The following is a 20,586-nucleotide window of genomic DNA, read 5'->3' on the forward strand; positions in this document are numbered from 1 at the left end:
CACCAGAGAAATTTTCTTAACAATGCATATATGTTTTTGCATACATCAAATCAACCAAGTTTAGTTTTTTATCATTTAAAGTGAAGATTTTCCTTGATTTATAACTTTATAAACTAATGAATAGATTATTGTTTTGTGAGAAGGTAGTGCTTTTACCGTGTATTTTAATTGTATTTTGTTAAGACTGATTTTTACTAAAAATGGAGTTCATTGTTTTAAATGTGTGAAAGTAAGTGATAAAATAATTAGACTAGGCTGGGGAAAAATTATAACAAGTTTTTTAATACATATATTATAAACATATGTAATATACAATTAATTGTTTGATTTTAGTTGACGTAATATGTCAGTCATTCTTTCATACATTTTATGATTTGATTTTTTGTAAATATTTCATGTGGGGTGCCAGTATTATATTATTTAATAAATAGTTGCCTTTAAAAAACGAAAAAGAAAAGCGAATAATATATTAATGAATTCTGCTAAATGCTGAAATTATATTGTCAGTTATGTACAAGGAGAAAACAATTTTTAAAGTAATTTGAAACCCTATTTAGCACTGTGACTGCATGTTTTGGATTGATGTGCAACTGGATTCATCGTTACATTGATAATCATACTTCACAAGATTGTACTGTTCATGGAACCTTTCACAGCGTCTGCCAGACAGTGTTTTACGTGTTTGCATTTCGAATCAAGGAATTAATTGAATTGAAAACCGGTATGTAGAATTTTGATTCTATTTTTCTTTATGCTTATTTCTAATGAAACAAACTTTGCAGTTTGAACCCTGGTTTTTTTTCTCATACTTCTAAGGAGGGAAAAAAGTGAAATTATTGTCTGCTCACGTTTGTTATTAAATTAGGAAGCTGCTAATTAAAATGAATCTGTATGAATAAGGTGGAAAAGAAAAAGTTTGATGCACATGTTGCATTCATTTCAATCAGATTCTGCTAAATTTAGATGCTAATGCAAATTTAAGAAAGTCAAATTGGCACTCCTGAAAAGTAATCGATGCGTGGGTTTTCCACTTGTAAACCAGATGCTTGCCTTTCCATCTCATCAGTGGTCAGACAGTTGTGTATATTTTTGTTATTTTTGAAAGGAACCTTGCAATTATTTGTTCTTTATTTTGTGAGATCTGATGTTTTTGTTTCCTTTATGTTTTTCCAGATATTTGTTAGTGCAACATAAAGAATATTAGCCGAATTAAAATCTGAAAAACGAAATTTTTGGGAATTTTTTTATAGCATGTGAGACTTCGAAACTTTTTTAGGGGGGAGGGGGGGGGGTGTTTAAAGCCATGACCCCTCTTTCCTGCTGGCTACAGCCTTGAAAGCAAGTAAGAGTGATGTTTTCCGCAAACCTGTTTTTTACGAGCACTTGGTTATAATGAGCGACTATAATCACGTTCCCTTTACTCTCGTTATAAGCGAGTTCGACTGTACCAACACATGTTAAATTTGGTCATACCTTGTATTACATGACATATACAAGGTGCATTCCATATGTAATGCAAGCCATGTTTTCCAGAAGCATCGGTGTATGCTATCAAGTTTTGCATTTAACTTGGGAAATCCACCACCAATATGACATCCGGGATTTGTGTAAACTTCCTGTTCCTGAGCCACACTCCATTGATTCCCCAACCTCCCTGCAGTCCTGATCTGACTTCACCTGAATTTTTTTTTGTTTCCTCGGTTAAAATTAAAACACTGGGATACGGTTGAAAGCATCCAGGTGTATGTTATATCGGCTCTAAACAACATTCCTTCCTGAATACCTTCTAAGCATGGAAGTACCGCCTCGACATAAGAAGAAATGGTATACACCCAAAATGTTGCAGCCAAAATGTCGCCGGCCTAAAATGTTGCCAGTCCAAAATGTCACCAGCCCAGAAAGTCGCTGGTTCAAAATTTGCTCGTTCAAGTGATACGAAAAATTTAAATGTACCTACATTGATGCTTTTCAGCATAAAAGTTTCGAAAGAATGCTTATTGCCTTTCAAAGTAAGTTCCTCGAAAAAATTCCCAAAATTTTTTTGTCTTAATTTGTAAACGTCATACATATTCCATAAAATTATTAGTATACAGGAAAACATACGTTTTTCTGTATATTATTACTTACATAAACATACATGAGGTATGGTTCAATGGAATTCTCTTTCTTGTTTAATATGACTGCAGTGGCGTACCAAGACAGATGGGGGCCTGGGGCGCTACTCGAAATGGGGGCCTACCTGGTATTAAAACTGAAGTTTCTCAAACTATGTGTACGTACAGTGAAGCCTGTGTAAGTTGACCACTTGCGGTGCACTACTTTAGTAGTCAACTTAAATAGGTGGTCAACTTATAGAGGTTGAATTATATGATAAGATCTAATTCTGTGCCTGAAAATATCGGTCAACTTAGACAGGTGGTCAACTTACAGGGGTGGTCAACTTTACAGGTTTTACTGTACCATATATTACAGTAATTATTTTAAATGGTACATTTTTACATATTTCAGTAGGGTTGGTTTGATTTCGGACACTATTGTAAATACCACAGTAAAACACATGGTTTTAAGTAAAATTAAGTAAATACTATATTTTTAATAAAATTGTGCTTTGTTAGAAAATATCAAAAACAGAAAAAAGTCCTAAAATTATATTGTATCTTAAAAATTTATTGCATCTGAACATCCAAGTACAGTGAACAGAAACGTTTAGGTATTCCAGATTTAATTAATTTTAGGATAAAAATTGGCATTTACAGAAAAAAAAACCTTTACTATTCCTTTGAGTAAGACACACCAGGGAACTATTTACCTGATAACATCACCTAATCTCAGAGAAAATTATTTTTAAAACATGCTTACCTAAATAAGGATGAAATTCACACGTTCAGTCTAAATAAAACTTTTTTGCTAGATCTCACCCACAAGAAAAAACGCTCTTTATGTTCTTCAGACATAAAAACTCTGGTGTGACCCTATACTTGCCTGGTGCGTTTGATTGAAGTGGAGAAGACGCTCCGCGCGGCTTCGCTGGTAGAATTAAAAATATTTAATGTTCGACAGAAATTAAGACAAAAAAATTTTGCGTATGCGTGGGTTTAACTAACTAATCCGATTTCTAAAGCGGCATTCAAGAGCGTAATTTCCCCCGATTATCGGACAAAGGGCTAGGAACTATTTCTTTTGCTTGGCCGCAGCTCATTTCTCCATAGTCAAGTAAGATTGCAATCGAGTATAGAATGGATGGGAGGAGGTATTATGCAGTCAAGGTCAAAAGTCCCGAAGGATTGACCAATTAAACTGTTTTACGCTGTCGAAAAGGGCATAGCAAAAAGGAAGTCCCCTTTGCTTGAGTCAGAAGGGGTCCGATTTGCTCTTAGAAGTTATATATAGCTTCGGGCAGGAGACGAAACTTAAAACCACAGAAGTGCAGCTGGTAAAAAGAAAAATTTATCCGACTGATTTTTCCAACGCCTCAAAGGATAGACAACTTCTCATCTAGGAATGGATTTTCTTGGTTATATGTTTGAATTTGGTTTCAAAAATAGAGTATGAATTAAGACTAGACCATCGTAGTCTTAATACACAAAACAAAACATAAAACAGATATTTTAGCTGTATACTGTAATGATCAAAAGTTATAAATGTGCATCTGTTATATGTATTAGTTTTTTTTTTTTAATAAATTGTTTGGAAAAAAAATGCATAAAGCTTTGCTGAAAGCACTTAACAAAATAAAAGCAAATGATTTTTATAGGTTTAGTTAATTTCAAAATTTGGGGCCCCCATTAAATTCGTGGCCCAAGCGCTCATGTGCCTTTGTACACTAGGACGGGTCACTATGAAAAAAAGTCATATTTAACAAAATTTATGATATATACTCGCATATATAGGTAACTGATTAATATTTCTAATCATGATGTATATGACAGATCTACTGGAAAAAATAAGATACAATTTCGGGGCTTATGTCAAAGCGGGGCCTGTGGGACATAATTTGCCCTCTCTTTGTTTAGGCAAGAGTCACTGAGAAAATATTCATTCTACATAAAAAGTCAACTTTTTATTTATCTAAACCATGACATAAGGCACGTCTGGCGAAAAAGAAAACGAATTAAAATTTTGGGGCCTATGTCAAAGCGGGGCCTGGGTATCATAAACCCTCCATTGATCCCGAAGAGGTATTGATTGTATCCCTGAACAAATATTTGGTCTTTAAAAAAATTATGATTTATTAAGTCAACTTGTTTAAGCAAGATATGCGACAATATTGATGAAAACCTAAAATTGAAATTTGGGGGCCTATGTCAAAGCGGGGCCTGGGGCGGACAGCCCCCGTCGCCCCCCCCTTCGGTACGCCACTGTATGACTGCTATATTTCAAGACATAATTCAAGGATTCAGTCAAAAAATTGGTATGGAAGTAAAACTAAACGGAAACAGGAACTATTTCGGTTTTAGAATGATTTTTCATAATTATTTGCGCGAGTAATCGTTAGCATACTTAAGTAAACATTAAATTTAAATATTTCCCTTAGATCGTCTCAAGATCAGGCAAAAGAGAAAGAAGGTGATTGAGCATGGTATAAAAAATATATATATATCTAAATTAGTCAAATATTCCTCTTTTTCGGTAGCACTTTAATTACCCCTGATATTAAAAACTGAATAAGCATTCTTTCAGAATTTTTGTAGTAAAAATTTGCTACTCGAAAGATCTATTCCGTCTAAGAACAGTTTATTCTTTTATTTATTATTATCACATCATTGATATATTTTTCTTTTTGAACTACCAAACCATATATAGAGCTGGAGTAATAACCTTTTTTAAGCCCATTTTAATATCAAGTCTAATTCTTTTTCACATTTGTTCCGATTTCATTGTTGGCTGGTGATTGGAAAAATCACAACGAATACAAATTTCTATCTCTTGCAATTTTCAACTTGTATTTGTCAACAAATAAAGTGTTTGAAATTGATTTCAGCATATATGCAAGGCTTTTAAAGGAATTTTCAATCGTATCAAATGTTGGGTACCCTTTGTTTTTGTCAATTACAACGAGCGTGATAAAGAAAAACAATAATAATGTGCGTGAAATAAAAATATAGAAACTTAAGATTAGGATCATTTTAGTTTGAAACCTCAAACAGAGTTTTAGCAGTGAGTATTTTTTTTTTTTTCTAAAATTCTAACAACAACCCTTAAAAAACCCTTATAGAACAAGAACAATTTTATAGAAAAAGGCTGCGGGCTCGAAATCAGAGTCGAACTGAGTTTAGAGTAAAAGCATCAGATTCAGAGTCGGGAGTCGGAGGTTTGAAATTCCAAAAGTCAGAGTTAGTCATTTTTCCTCCAAGGCCGCAAGCCTGCCAGTGCTAGCAGAGCTCACAGTAAAAAAGTTCCGAAACGTTACTGATTACTTCTATAGAACATATCGGGATTTGACAGGTCCTGAGAATCCACTTCCTGAGAAAATTAAATATCTTTGTTAAAAAGTTTCCTGAATTGCTACAAGTTGCACAAGTGCAATCTACTCACTGTTGTGAAAAATACTTAAAGCTACCAGTTTAAAGGTTAACTGAGCGTATTTAATAAGTGTATTAGTTTTACCTCAGTTACAGCGGCCCATCCACATTGACAAAACTCCCAATAAGTGAATAATTCTTGATTCCGTAGCTTTGCAAGCTCTGCAGTCGAGTTAGATTCGTGGTACTTTCCTGCAATTCTGTCTTAGCTTTGGTCATGTTTCCAATAATGATTTAGGCACTCTCTTGGCAAAACAGGAAGGTGCCAAGCTATTATATTAAAATTACTGAAGTTTTCTCTAAAGGGGTTCCAAAGACACGAATGGCTTTATACGCGGAAATTACTAAATTCCCTTCAGAAAGATGCCAAAATATTTTCAGGGAGGTTACTGAGTTTTAGCAAAAAACATGCCTGTTTTATGAAAGATATGTTATTTGCAGATATTGGACATATTAGTTGCTCATTTTTTTCCAGCAACACATCTGAATTGTTTTTACAGTGTTGGAACAGGTGTCAATCTGATTTAGGAGTGAAGGAGTTCGAGTTGAAGGCTTCAAAATTCCCAGGACAAGTGTCAGCCATTTTCCCTTCAACCCTGTAGCACTTACATATACAATAGTCCTTGGAAAATCATGTTAGAATCTGAACACATCAGTCACAAAAAATCTTTGTTATACTAAGGGAAACAACACTCCAAAATTCCTTTTAGAAAAGCGTCGAAAACCTTTTTAAAAATCTAGTATAAGAATGAAATTGTCCTTGAAAATAACATCTTCTAAAATTATCCACTATAATAAGACAAATTCTTCATTGTAATTGTAAAACAGCGACCATTTGTAATGGCTACATTTTATATATCGATATTTTGGAATGCCGAGATCTTAAAATAAAATTTTGGAAGGCGACATTATGTACCCTAAACCTCTTAGAGGGCACTTCTTTGCCTGTAAAGTTGTTAATCTTTTCAGCAGGAATTATCTCTGACATGATTCTTTCTATGTAAAATAAACAACTCATTGGACAATGTAGAAGCACATATTCCATATTAGCCAGAATCGCGTCAAAGGAAAATTCTGGCTTTGTAAATAAACAACCATACAGATAAAGGAGCAGTCTCAATTTCGCTTTTGGGTCAAAATGTCTGTGTCCAAAATGAATTGATTGTAACAGAAAGGGCATAAGTCACGTGGTTGAAAAACTGAGTTAGCTGTGATTTTATTATATTTTTATGTAGAGAAATCAATTAATATAGAAGGGAAGTGAATCCTTGCCCAACAAAGCACTTTAATTAGAGGGCCCAAATTTTGTTTAATGCAGAAGGCAAGGTTATAGATGATCTGATTTTTTAAGCGTTTTGAAATAATAACAAATTTGCTCTAGCATTATTACGGTAGCGTCAGGTCAGTCATTTAGGGGGTTAGGAGGGATTGCCCTGACTTTGAAAAATTATTATAATTTTTTTGCTTTATACAAGTAGGAGTGGTTTTTATTGCTATCCTATGAAATTTGTATTGGTAAAAAGCCCGTTATCCTCCCATCCTTTAAAAATTCTTAATCACGGACCTGGGTGGAGGTAAGGTAGAAAAGTATCGGAATGAAATTTAATTTTCTCATGAATTATTAACATCACTCTAGAAACTGTATTAAAAAAAAGATAAAACCTATACGCTTTCAGTGACGTATAAATGCTGGTGAAAGTAAGATCAAACTGTTCTGAAACTTTTCTGGAAATACAACGGAAGAAGTTTAAGAAGATTGCTCATGATCTTCCTCTGAGAGGACATTTGTTTGTTTTTTGGGGCCGGGATTTTTTTTTTTTGGGACAGTAAAACGAATGTTTAACAGATGTGACAGATTATTGCCGTGTGAACTCCGATCTCTTATAAGTAAACTTCTGAAATCACGTCAAAATGTTCACCATCGAATCTTTTGAAATCAATGAAATCGATAACTGCTAAAACAGGTGTCTTTCATTGAGATTTTGGAAAAACAATTCTACTTGATGACAAATGTTTTCAATTATCAACATTCATGAAATTTAAATATTCGATGGAACATCAAGGGACAATTTCAGACCAGCTATTTTATTGACGGTTTTCAAGGGGATACTTTCATGCTCGCCAAGTAGCACTTGTCAGCTGAACCACATTTTCCAATATTAAATAGAAAAGAAAAATTTTCATGGAGGAAATAACTGATATCAATGAGATTATTTAGAGCAATTTTGACCTAGACTTTTTAAAAAATAGGCTTCAAAAATTAATTGTTCCAGTTTTATATAGCTTTGTAGTTCAAAAAGAATATAATATTGATAATAATAGTAAACAAATAAATTGTTCTCAGGCAAAAATCACTGTTTTAACGAGTCAATTTTTAATACGAAAATTGTATAAGAATACTAATTCAGTTTTTATTTAACACCCCCAATAGTTAAAGTGCTACAAAAATGAAAGGAATTCATGGCTAATTTAGACTTTATTGATATCTTGCTCAAGCTCTCTCTCTGTCTTGAGTGATACATTTAAAGTTAGTTTATTTTTCATTGCTATTTAATTACGCTGACTCACGTAAACAATGACGAAACTCAACTTAGAACGAAAATAAGGCCTGCTTTGTTTAGTTTCACTTGTATACCAATTTTTTTTTAAAATTAATCCTTGCATTAATTCTTGAAATATAGCAGTCATACAAAACAAGGAATATTATTATATTATTCTGTGCAGCATCCTTTTGGGATGATCGAAGCCAAAAATAAATAAGCAACTCACCCTTTAAAATGAACCCGTAGACCGAACTTTGTCAGAATCCTTGCATTACTTCTTGAGATATATCAGTCACAAATAATAAAAAAGAAAGGAAAAAAAAATTCTATTGCTCCACCCACTGGTGTTATTAGCTCTGACATCTGTCCACCTGCTGCTTCCACATTTTATTTGATTCCGGTCATCATTTCTTGAGAAATGTCATTCACTTATATCGATGAAATCTTTCAGTTGTTCCACTATCTTGAACGAATTGACGCAAAAAAATGCTCAGACCTAAATTATATATGGGTACTTGCAGTTATCGTTCTAATTCTTACTACAAGTTTTTAGGTAGAATGGCCGCAAAAAAAAAAAAAAAACGGAAATATACAAACGCACTATTCTGGAAGAAAAGTACAAAACAATTCAGCAAACGTCAGAACTGAATGCTGTCAGAACTTTTTACAGTTGGTAGATAGCGAGTCAAAAGAAATAAAATTACGTAAAAAAGGAAAAGTGCATTTGCTTGTATTCTAAATTTTCCTGCTGAAAAACAGCCAAGAGTTACGAAGCAAAACGGGAGAAATTTTTTAGAATTTATCAAGAAACTACTTTAGTCCAGTCCCAATTTTAATGGAGACGTTCATTAAAGGCAGTTACCATTTATTCACAAATTTGATGTTGAACAGCATTTTTGTACATTTACATTTTTCTTACCAACTGAATGACGACCTCCTAGACTGGCGACATTTTGAACCAATGACATTTTGGACTGGCGAAATTTTGGACCCCCGCGACATTTTGGCCTGGCGACGATTTGAGCCACTGACATTTTGGACGGGTGACATTTTGGACCGGCAACATTTTGGCCGCGACATTTCGGTGGAGACATTTTGACCCCAAACTGAAAAAGTGTATCAACGTAAGAGGAGGATTTTTTATTCTTTGTATGAATATATCCAATAAATGATTTTTTTATGAATTTGGTCGCATTACTTATGGAACGCACCTTGTATATACATTATAAAAATTAGAAGTGATATCTACACAGAATTGTAGAAATGTACACTATAATTGAACTTTGTAATATAAGATGTTATCAAATTTTGCCCGTTGCAATAAACTATAAATATCAAAAATATCTAAGACTTAACTTTAAATAGTGTAAATACAGACTAAACTTGGAGTAGTTTTGGAATTTGTGAATCAGAGTTTTTTTTTCTAAATTTAATATTTACGTCTTGTTATAGTGTGATTATGACGTTACTTGCAAATTTGGTGCTCCCAAATCTTGGTGCCCTGGGCCCATGCCTTAATCTGGTCATGCAAACCAGTTACCTGAGTTACCTGCATCATTTCTTTGTGTTGTTATTACTTTATAACTCTTTGTTACTGAAATTTGGCACCTTAGTGAGAATGTCCTATTTTATTCATCGAAATAAGGTTTTAAATTGTAATTAAAAAATACAGATTGTGCAAATTTGTGAGGTGCTGTATTGAAATGAATATTTGACGCAATTTTTCATTTATTTTAGCTATGTATATATGTGTATTCAATAACAAACAATCAAATCAACAAATGTGAGTTATCAGTTCTCATTTGACTCTATGCATCTTATGAAGTATTAGACGTCTGGCTGAAGATAAAATCGCCAGCTTATAAAGCTAGTTATAATGTTCATATAATTGGCATTTTAGTTACTATAATAATTATCGTCAAAAGTTTGTTTGAAAAATTTAAGTTATAATTTTTGTAGCTGATTGATTTTATAAAAAAGTTTCTTGAAATTTGTGATCATCTAAAATTTGGTACTTTTTAGAAATTTTACTTACCAGCTACTTGCATCGTTACTTAGTGTTGTTATTACATCAAAATTCTTAATAAGTACTGAATGTACAGTATATAGTGCAGGAGGAAGGATTATACTAGGAAGTATACAGCAACCTAGACTGGTCTTATTAAAAATGGTAATTAAAAAAAAAAATCATCCCTTTGTACACATTTAAAAATGCTAAATTTAGCAAATTATTGGAAGATGTAATCATCTGTAAAATTTCTGGAAAACCTGTACAAAAAAGGATTTTTTAATAGTTTTATTAATGTTTGTAATGCAGTGGAACTGCAACAATCTGGAACCAGTGGAATGGCAGTGATTGGAATCAAAGAAAAGTCTAAATTTTGGAAGTTTGGCAGTTTTTATCTCTAAATTTTCATGGTTAACCCGTTCGCACCCAGCGTCACGCGGACGCTACGCAACGATTCCTCTCCTATCAGCCCAGCGTCACTTATCCGCTACGCGCTCTGATCGACGCTGTAGTCCCAGCGTCACGTATATGCTTTCTCGAAATGGAACGATTGAATTGAATTTTTAAATGATACTAGATGGCGCTAAATGGCTATAACTTTGATCATATTCGAGTCACATGGTATTTGACCTTCATGTACACGCTTTAGTTTCTTATTTGGGCCTCTCAATGGGATAGATTTTTTTTTTTATGTAAACAACAGTGAATCACTGCTCTGCGCATATGATTTATGAGGTCTCAATTGCTCTTGCTTATATCTTTGCTTCTCTTTTTTTTACGAGTAATTGAAAGAGATATACATCTAGCTGAATAAATTATGGGGGAGGGAAGGAAGGTTAAAATATTTTCGCGTATGTGTTCCAGACTTTTTGGATTCCCCGTTCAATGAGAGTACAGGAATGAGTTCAAGAGGCCTGAAGTTTATGATTATTTTTGAATCCTTTCTGATATTGTTCTTCTGTATTTATTCTTTTTCATTTGGGGATGGGAAACTGCAATAAAAATGATTAGCGAAGTGAGTGAAAGGGAATGTTTTCGAGTGAATTATGAAGCAGTTTTGAAACTTCTCGCGTGGGAAATATAACTAGTTTAAATTCGTTGACCTAAGTTGTTTTAATCAAAATTATATAAGGAACATATTTTTTTGCTACATTTCTTTTTCTTTGATTCCACACTCACGATGTCAAACTCTAACTTTGTTTTTGTGCACATATCATTTAATTTTGTGCACATGGTTAAAGTTTTAGTATTCTACTTATTTCGTTCCTTCTAATAATGTAAAAGTCTTTATATTAGTAATTAGTAATCAGTAGTACATTGTTTAAACAAAATTAAAATTTCAAGCCATTATTTTGAGATGCTGATTTTATATGAATATTTTTGTTCAGTTAGGCTTAACTGCTGTAAATGCTCGGGCCGATGGCGGCGTTCCATTTCAGAACGTTCGGTCCCGTAGCTGCGCTTCGTTTTCCGAGCGCTGGTCCTCAAGGGGTTAAACACTAAGTTGTGACTTTTTCGACAGTAATCTTAAAATTTTTACAAAAAAGTCTCAATATGTGAACTAGAGTTGTAACATGCATCGAAGGAGTTCTACATTTGCTGGTCATACCTATGTTTATCCTTTCAACTTGTTTTTATCTTGACTATATTTCACAAATTATCATTAAAAATTATATATGTAAGACAGGGGATAGCTCACAAAGAAGATAATCTCTGCCCACAGGTAATTGGGAGTTTCTTATATGTATCTTGACAAATACGTGATATAACAATCTTTTACTTGATCATAAATTAAACAATATGTGTTTATTTTCAGGTTATGAATTTCTTAGGTCATTGAACTTTGATAGAATTGTTTCCTGTCGGCTAAATCCCCTAAGATATTGTGATAGAACTATTGTACAAAACTTTGCAAGTATTGCACGAAATTATCAGATTTCTTATGTTTATCCTATAATTGAGAAGAATAATCGAAACTTGTTGTATGCTTGGGAAAATAATTCTGGAAGTGTTGTTGGATCCATGGTGCGAACTTTTTTCCCATTTGATCCCTATTTGTTAAAAAAGTAAGCATAATTTCTTTTGTATTATTGTTAATTAATTTTCATGTTAAATCTATTGCTATTATTACTGCTAATAAGCCCCAAAGCAGAATACTACTGAATTTTCAATGTATGTTGCAAACAGATGCCTGAGCTGCAGAACAATTCTGTTCAAATGTAAGAAGAGAACTCAGTCAAGTTTTCTGCAAAAATTCTAGATTTCTGTGAAATTTCTGCAAAAACTGAAGATTTTCTGCAAATACCTTGCAACTCAAGATAAAATTTTGCACAAATTCTGCAGCTTTTTTTAAATTAAAAGAAAATCAAAAATTCTCGGAAATTACTATAATTTGGCGTAAAGCTCGCAAAAAAATCGGTAAGTCATCTGCAAGAACTTTAGATTCACTTAGAACTTAAAAAATCTGCAGAATGTGTGCAAAGATCTATCTTGAGTTAATGAAGTATGTGGAAAATGGGCTGCTTCTGCAGATTTTCTGCAGACATTTCATATTCTAAATCTGAAAATATTCTGATTTTTCTAGCGTTTTTGGTTCCTCTTTTCCTTATTTTCCCCAATTGACTTTCATCGACTGCAATTTCCTCCATAAACGTAAGTTTTGGAAACATGTCAACATTGAAACATGTTCATCGCCGAAAATTGCGTTGTCTTGTTTGATATTTCACTCCTTTTGCATTCTAAAAATATTTCAATTGTTTAGAAAGTTTTGAAGTGTTTTGTTATTTGCTACCCAAAGACTCATTTTATTTATTATTTTAGTAATTTATTTATTAACAAAATTTTGTATCTTGACTCTTTCTATGCATTTTAGAAAGCATTTTGTAGAATCTCAATCAGTTTAGGTTGCACAGAAATGCATAGCAACAGTGAAATTTTAAAAACTGAAAGAAAAAAAACCTGTATGATATGATTTTGATTTCAGGCTCCCGATTTGTGAAAAAGGTCATGTTGGTTGCATGTGTATACAATGCTTGATGTACTTGCTGAACAATTTTGGTCAAATGATTTTACATTGCCATCGTCATACATCGTCAAGTATTTTGCTTTGGGGCTAATAAGTTGCATTCAACTCACTTCTGCAGTCTTGATTGGCGTTTTGTAAACATACTTTTAAAATAAATGTATCTGCATAGAAAATTAATACCTTCGAAAGATATTTTTAAAAAAATATTAATATACTAGTACAGTAAAACCTCTCTTTACGGACATTTCTTGTAATCCCAGTATGTTAATATAGGTTCTCCGTATAATTTGCTCTGAATAGAGGACACTCAGGATATTAGACAATTATTTAAACAAAAGAGAAAGAAATTCCTTTGGCATTGCTAGGCAAACTTTTCTTTAAGCTAGCCGTTCATGAAATTAAAAAGTCCTTTACAAGGGCCGAAAAAAATTCTTGTGTCTCATAGGGGGGATACGATACTTTTTTCCCATGGGGTCAGGCTATGTATCTGCCAGTCTCCTTGAATTTTTTGCTTTCCTGCAAAGCCTGGTAGTGGGAAACATTGCTTCTTTCGACGACATGCTTAAAGGGTTGAGAAAGGAAACTTCCTTTCAACAAAAGAAGGGAAGTATTTTCACTGTATTGGAAAATTCTTAGCATGAACCCTGCCTATTTTTTAAGTATGCATAATGCTATCATGAACCAAAATTATAACAAGTGCAAGTTACATTGAAAATTTGAAAAAAAAGTTAAAAATTTGATCCATCTATCAAACAGTGTGATCTATTAAACCCTAGAAATTTTTATGCAAATGTGCAACTCATACCACTAAAATCCCATCCACCAAGGCTGGTCCATTAAATTAGCGATGTAAATAACTTGCATTTTTGTTAAAATACTAAGTGTAGTAAAATATTTATATTTTCAGATCTAAATGCTGGGTTGAGCCACACTTTAGGATATATAACAGCTCCCATAAGGATGAAGAGGTAAAAAAAAATAATTAATTTGAATTTTGACATCTTATATTCAATTTATGTTTTTCGCAATCACGAGTGTGTTTGCGTCTGTGCAGGCATGAGTGTGTGTGTATGCGTGTGTGTGCATGAGTGTGTGTGTATGCATGTGTGTGTGCGTATGCGTGTGTGTGTGTATGTGTGTCTAGGTGTGTATGTATGCATGTGTGTGTAGGCATGTGTATGTATGCATGTGTGTGTATGTATGTGGATGTGTGTTTAGGTATGTGTACGTATGCATGTGTGTAGGCATGTGCATGTATGCTCGTGTGTGTGTAGGATATGGACGCAACCTGGAGACAGTTTTTGCTAGAGGAGCAGCATCATGAGGCCGGTCGACGGTGGTGCTGCAGAGGGATGCGGGAAGAAAATAAAATCACACGCATAGGAATTCAAAACAGTCAAATGAGAACAATAAGCAATGTGATTGCTCAATAATTTAAATCTGCTGGGTATTTTTTGCATTACTACGGGGCTCTGCTCCCTGCTCGCTAATGCTCATCAACCCCTGAAGATTGCTTCACAATCTTATTTGATTCGCAAAGATTTAAATTGTCAATTAGAAAGAAACAGATTTAAAACATATTATGGGCTCCCTTTGGAACAAAGAGCACCCCTTTCCCGAGTTTCAAAATAACTTGTACCAACTTCCATAGTCATAAGGGCCAATGGGCTCCTGAGCATTACAAAACTGCAGTTGTGTACGTTTGAAAAGTCGCTTTCACATTAGTGGTCTCTAGTAATATATTTTGCTCTTTAGCTCGATACTTGAATTGAGTTGAGCCTAAGATTTTCTGTTAAAATCGAAACCCTTAAAGTTTGTGAATAAGAAAGAAGAAACATGCAAATCGAAAAGACGTAACTATGGCAACGCCAAATAAAACATCAATAATTTTAATGTTTTAATGGATGTGAGATTATTCAAACTTGAATTTTAACGGCTTGTAACTTTTTTTCCTTTGGAGATAGAATCTTAGTTTTTCGACCATAGGTCAAGTTAGATCTGGAGTTAAAAAAAGCCGCTCTTTCCAGTGGTGTCAAAAAGAAAACTGTGTTACAATTACTTTGCTTTTTACTGATAGATTTAATAAAGAACGTAGTGCCTAAATTTTAGCTAAGCCTAAAACAGTTTGAGCTAAAAACGAAACTAACTCGCACCGTATTTAAGTTAGAGCATTGAAATTAATTGCATAGAACACGGAAAATTCTACCCTTTCCAACGATAGATAATATTAATCTGTGCAAGTAATTTTGCACCCCTTTAATAGGCATTAATGGGCAATTTACGAGATTTTTGAGCTTAAAAAATCAATTACAAAAAAACTAATTCGAATTTAAAAAAATAAAACCCCAGGTGCACACTCTGGGGCTCGAAGTAATTTTGTGCAAAATTTCAAGGCTGTAGATGCTATGGGATCTCCTGGACGCAGGTCCGCCGCAGACTTCCTTCCAGAATTTCTTAAAAACCTTACTTTTATTCACTATAAAGAGAAATATCTTTGAATTTATGCGTATTTAATCAACATACTTTTTTATTAATGTAACTCCAAAGTGAAAACTCAAAGAAAAAAAAACCCTTCAAAATGCTTCTGACACTGTTATTGCTGATTCTTATGTAAAATGAGCCCCTGAATCCAAATATAACCACTGTTTTCCCCCATCACTTCCCACTTTTTGGAAGTGGCACCCCCTAATTTGACAGTTCCATAGCCATTTTTTTTTATTCGAAGGAGAAGCGAGCATTATATTAACCATTTATATTCTTTTGATGCGCTAAAGAGGTGCAAAACTCAAAAGTATGAACATTTGGAGCAATTTGGGGGACTCATGAGGATATTTCCCCTAAAATATTTAAAAATATATCAAAAATGAGCCTTTTTTTCTAGGGGTTTGTTTTACATTTTTTTTCACTTATTTTTCGACATAAAACCACATAGGATTTACTCCTATTAAAAAATATTTAAGCATCACAATATAGTTAAGTCTAAAAAAGAGCTTAAATATGCGTATAATATAGCATAAAGTGATAAATTATCCAGTACCAAAAAAACTCATGATTGATCAAAAAACTGTTCGAAAATAAATTAATGCTGAGAAAATCATAAAACAGAGATGATCTTTGTCTTTAAAGTAATTTTTCTAGAAATTTTGAATTCACATTAAATGTATGCCATTCAACAGATTAAAAAGTAATTCCAAAGCTATCCTGATTTTTATTGGTTTTATTTATAATAATAATTAGTTTAAATGTTATAGATGTGTAAGTTTTAATAAAACTAGTTAAAGCAATCCGAAAACAAGTTAATCACAACCAGTGTTAGAAATCAGGGATTATTGTTGAAATATTTCTTTTTGGTCTTAAGTACCCAAATGTAAGTTCTAAATTTCTTGCTAAAAATTTAGTTTTACTTTTTGCACTGTACACCAATGTATGCTTAATGTTACATGCTTTTTTTCTCTTTAAAAATTGATAAGCAAGTTTTCCTAGCTTAAAAAAGCTTTCTTTCCTAGATAAAAAAGATTACCGAACACCGTTCTCTAAAACAGCGTTTCTTAACCTTTTGTGACCCACGGACTAGCAAAAACTTTTGAAACATGTTAGCGAACCGGTGATCCCCCCCCCCCCCCCTTCTTTTTTTACATTCTATTCTCTCACTGATAAAAATTTCAGAATTGAAATTTTGGACCTGGAAGGGTTTTTTCCTTTCTTAGCGAAAAAAAAAAACAACAACCCGCATTCCATTAAAGAAACGTCAAAAAAATATTTTGGACCAGTGAGGTTTTTTAAATAAAAATTAATAACTAAATAAATAAAACTTTGCGTGGCATTGAAGAATTGTCACAAACAATACGTGTTTAGATAAGTGATTTGCAACAACTAGGGGCACCACACCCTGCTCGCTGCTGCTCACAAATCCTGAATTTTAATGAAACGCATGTTGTTATCGGAAAGATATAATTGGCTTGAAAGAATAAAAGCATTTATGTAGTTTTTTTGAACATTTTTTTAACACTCAATAGTATTAGAAAGAATTCAGTAATATTTAAATTTCGTGATTTCGTTTACTTTAGCCACTCCCCTTAATAGCTGCAGAGAAATTATTTTAGTTAGTTTGTGACAATATAATCAAGGGGAAAATTGAATATAGAATTAAGGAAATGTACTTCATTTTCATCAAAGCTCCCCCCCCCCCCAAAAAAAAAAAAAAAACTTTAAGGCGACAAACTATAAAATTGTAAATACAGATTTCAGTGAAAAAGCTAGTCTTCCTTTTTGGCCTTAAGAGTGGAAAAGGAAAATATGAACTTTTAAGTGATTTTAATTACCATACAAACCATGAATTCCGCATTTCTCGCACTTACGAAAGAACTTTTGCTGCAATGTCAGAGTATGAGGGTATTTATTTCTTAAGTGTTAAGTTAACAAAGTTAAGTCAAAAATCGGGGGAAATAACGAGGTTTTCGATTTTTTTTCGGGAAGAAAATTTTTTGGAAATTTTATCGCCCGGCATAGGGTGACCCCCCAAATTTGAACCTCATTTTTTGTACAAAATTGCTGGATTAACACGTTAACATATGCATACTTGCCAACTCTACTGTTTTTAACGGGAGACTCTTGTTTTTTGCTTCCATCACCCGATTTCCCATTTTTTACGATTTTCTCCCGTTTTTACAGTTTGTTCAGTCAATCATCAAATAGGTTTACTTTCTTCTCAATAGATGATGCCCTTTTCTAGTCTACCAAAGTAAGGGAATAAGAATTTTTTCAATTAATAACTCATTTAGTAAAAATTAATTTTTTGGAAGCTTTCCACATTGCATGTTCAACGAAGCATGTGCGTTGCCGAAAATTGCAGTAGATTTCAATACTTTTTGCATCTTGAAAATGTTTCAATTATTTTGAAAGTTTGAAGTTATTTTAACATTTGCTATCCTACACCTACTTATTTTGTATCTTATTTTCATTATATATTGTTTTTTTTTTTCGGATTTTAGTAATTAAATTTTTGTAGCTACTTTTTTGGTAGAGACTGGAATGTACGAAACTTTAAGCAAATTCACTCATTATTTGGTTTTTCCTTTGCTGTATATTTTTCTTGCTGCTACTAATTAGCTTAAATCTGCAAAAAATTCCCTTTTCACTTTGAATTTAGTATTCATGTTATTTAAAAGCATAATTTAATTATTTTGTTGTGAAGATATGTCGCTGTTGAATCACCTATGTACCTCTAGTGGAATCTCCTGTTTTTTTTCCTTCGAAGGTTGGCAAGTATGACATATGCGGTAATTATTTCAATTCAAGAGGGTATAAAATTCTTAAAACTCTGAACAAAGTGATTGTTTGATAAGTGCCTGTCATGAATGTTGGGAAAATTTTGGTACTGTCCCAAAATTCAACATGCTCCGAAATCCAAAATTGGTGTTGATCCTGTTGCTGCCTGGCTTTGGGCCCTATGCTGTACTTACTTTTAACTATGCAATAAAAATTAGACAAATAAAAGTTAGGTTTTTCCCCTTCTTTTCCAAAAAAACATCGGCATTTAGATGTTTTTCAGGGGTGATGGGAAGATGTTTTGCCCATGTTAGCATCTGTTGAGTCCTACTTTATAGTGCTCTACAATTGAAGTATGGAGTTCGGGAGAACCACTAATTTAAGTAACAAAAACTCCTTCCTAAAATGTACAACTTTTCAATTTGACATTAAAATTAACTTTTTAGAAGAATAAAGTCAATTCCACGGGACTTGCTCCTTACAATCCCGAAATCCTGCAAGACTGAATTCGGCGCGGGATTGGAAACTCTACTGTATATGTGTGTTTAGAGCTAAATTTTCACTAAAACATTATGGATGTTAATATCCAACAAAACTTTTTAAGTGATATTTTTACAATAGCTCTGTTGATATTATGTTTTATGAATGTTTATTATAACTATTATTGTATTATTCACGCAGTTTATTTCATTAGTTATGCTATTTTTAGGATCACCTTGATGAAGAGGAAGTGAGCACAAATGAAGCTTTATTTTCTTATAGTACATCACCAGGTTTTAAGAAATTTTTATTGAAGTCATGAGAAAGAAAAAAAATGTAATTAATGTTTATTTATAAATAAAGTATAAACTTGGATATCTGAAGCATTTTTTTTTTCTTTTACTCCTTAAATTTAGTTTGAAAGATTTTAGGGACCACAGCATTGCACCAATTAAAATAACTAAATACAAAGGTTTCCAGCATGAATCCCAATTATTAGTTCTGTAAAATCTTCATTTTTGTAATGCAACGATCGAAATATTTTTTAAGGCCAGCAGTCCCTGAATGTTTCTTTTACCTCCGATCGGTAAGCTCCTCCACGTTGCATGCACGGTTGGAGAAGTGTTACGTAATCAGGGATTGATTTAATTGAGTCTACTTTGCAGCACCTTCCCAAAATTTTGCATCATAAAAGCAGCCCCTTCAGGGGTACCCACCTGGGGGGGGGGATCATGGCACAGACTGCGCCATTGAAATTTTCAAGGGGGAGGGGCTGTTTTGAGGGGTATTAACTTTTTTGGGAGACTCTTTCTTTTGTATGGTCTTTGTGATATTTAGGGGAGGTGCTCCTTTGCCCTACGGGGAGAAGCACCCCTTGGGCCCCTTCACATAATTTCACTTGTCCGTACACACTTTTAGTGGTCCATTCTTGTATCCTGGTTTTAAATAAGAAGCAGTTATGGAAAAAAATATGTACAAGCAAATTAATATGATAAATGGAATCAATTAACGGACATGTCTGGAGAAGAGAAGAAAGAAAAAGCTTTCTGTTCACCAATCCTAGTCAAGGAACAAAGCCAAGAAAATTTTATCTGTTTTGTTGCTTTGGGAGGAAGGCAGTAGGATGGAGAAAACAATATGTTATAATGCTGTAAGAAACCTAAAAATTCTAAATAAAGACGCAAACATTCTCAACAGTTTCAAAAAATGATACTTTTATAAAAAATTTTAAAAAGAAAACAGGAGTAAAACTTCACTGGTCCAATGGACCACTAAAATTTATTGTCTACTGGTACGATGCCGGCACAGATTGCAGAGGGGGATCATCCCCCTCCCCCCTAAACGTCTACACCATTTTACGTCAACATTGTTCCAACAATTTGGGGAATTTTTTAAAATTTATTTTTAAAAAATTAAGTAAACATCAGGGGTGCTTGTGGTTTGACATTTCCGAAAATTTTGGTTTGCGGTTTCCGAAAAATTTGGTCTGTAGCATTCTAAAACTGAAAAACAATAATAACAAAAAAAAAAAAAAAAAAAACTTATTTTTTTTTTCAATGACTTTTGTATGCATATTTGAAGAGGTTTTGCGAGGAAAGATGGGGGGTGGGGTCGAGCTTCCAGAAATTTTCCAGTCTTCAGAAAATTTTACTTGATTCCACTTGCACCCCTGGTAAACATGTAAAATACTACTTTTCATTGCTTATGAAATTAATTACTAATGTTTTTGCCTTATTTGGT

At 33.3% G+C, this 20,586-nt stretch overlaps 1 protein-coding gene across 1 annotated transcript in view; it reads left to right on the forward strand.

The window, feature by feature from the left end:
• Window positions 1-19,220, forward strand: part of LOC129222843 (RNA polymerase I-specific transcription initiation factor RRN3-like) — a 50,526-nt gene extending 31,306 nt beyond the window's left edge. The window contains exons 10-13 of the mRNA XM_054857397.1: window positions 558-721; window positions 11,890-12,139; window positions 14,006-14,066; window positions 19,076-19,220. Of these exons, the coding sequence (XP_054713372.1) occupies window positions 558-721; window positions 11,890-12,139; window positions 14,006-14,066; window positions 19,076-19,168 (568 nt within the window). The 3' untranslated portion in view covers window positions 19,169-19,220. The remainder of the gene's footprint in view (window positions 1-557; window positions 722-11,889; window positions 12,140-14,005; window positions 14,067-19,075) is intronic.
• The last annotated feature ends 1,366 nt before the right edge of the window (window positions 19,221-20,586 follow it).

Source organism: Uloborus diversus, chromosome 1 (genome assembly GCF_026930045.1).
Source record: "Uloborus diversus isolate 005 chromosome 1, Udiv.v.3.1, whole genome shotgun sequence".
NCBI lineage: Eukaryota > Metazoa > Arthropoda > Arachnida > Araneae > Uloboridae > Uloborus > Uloborus diversus.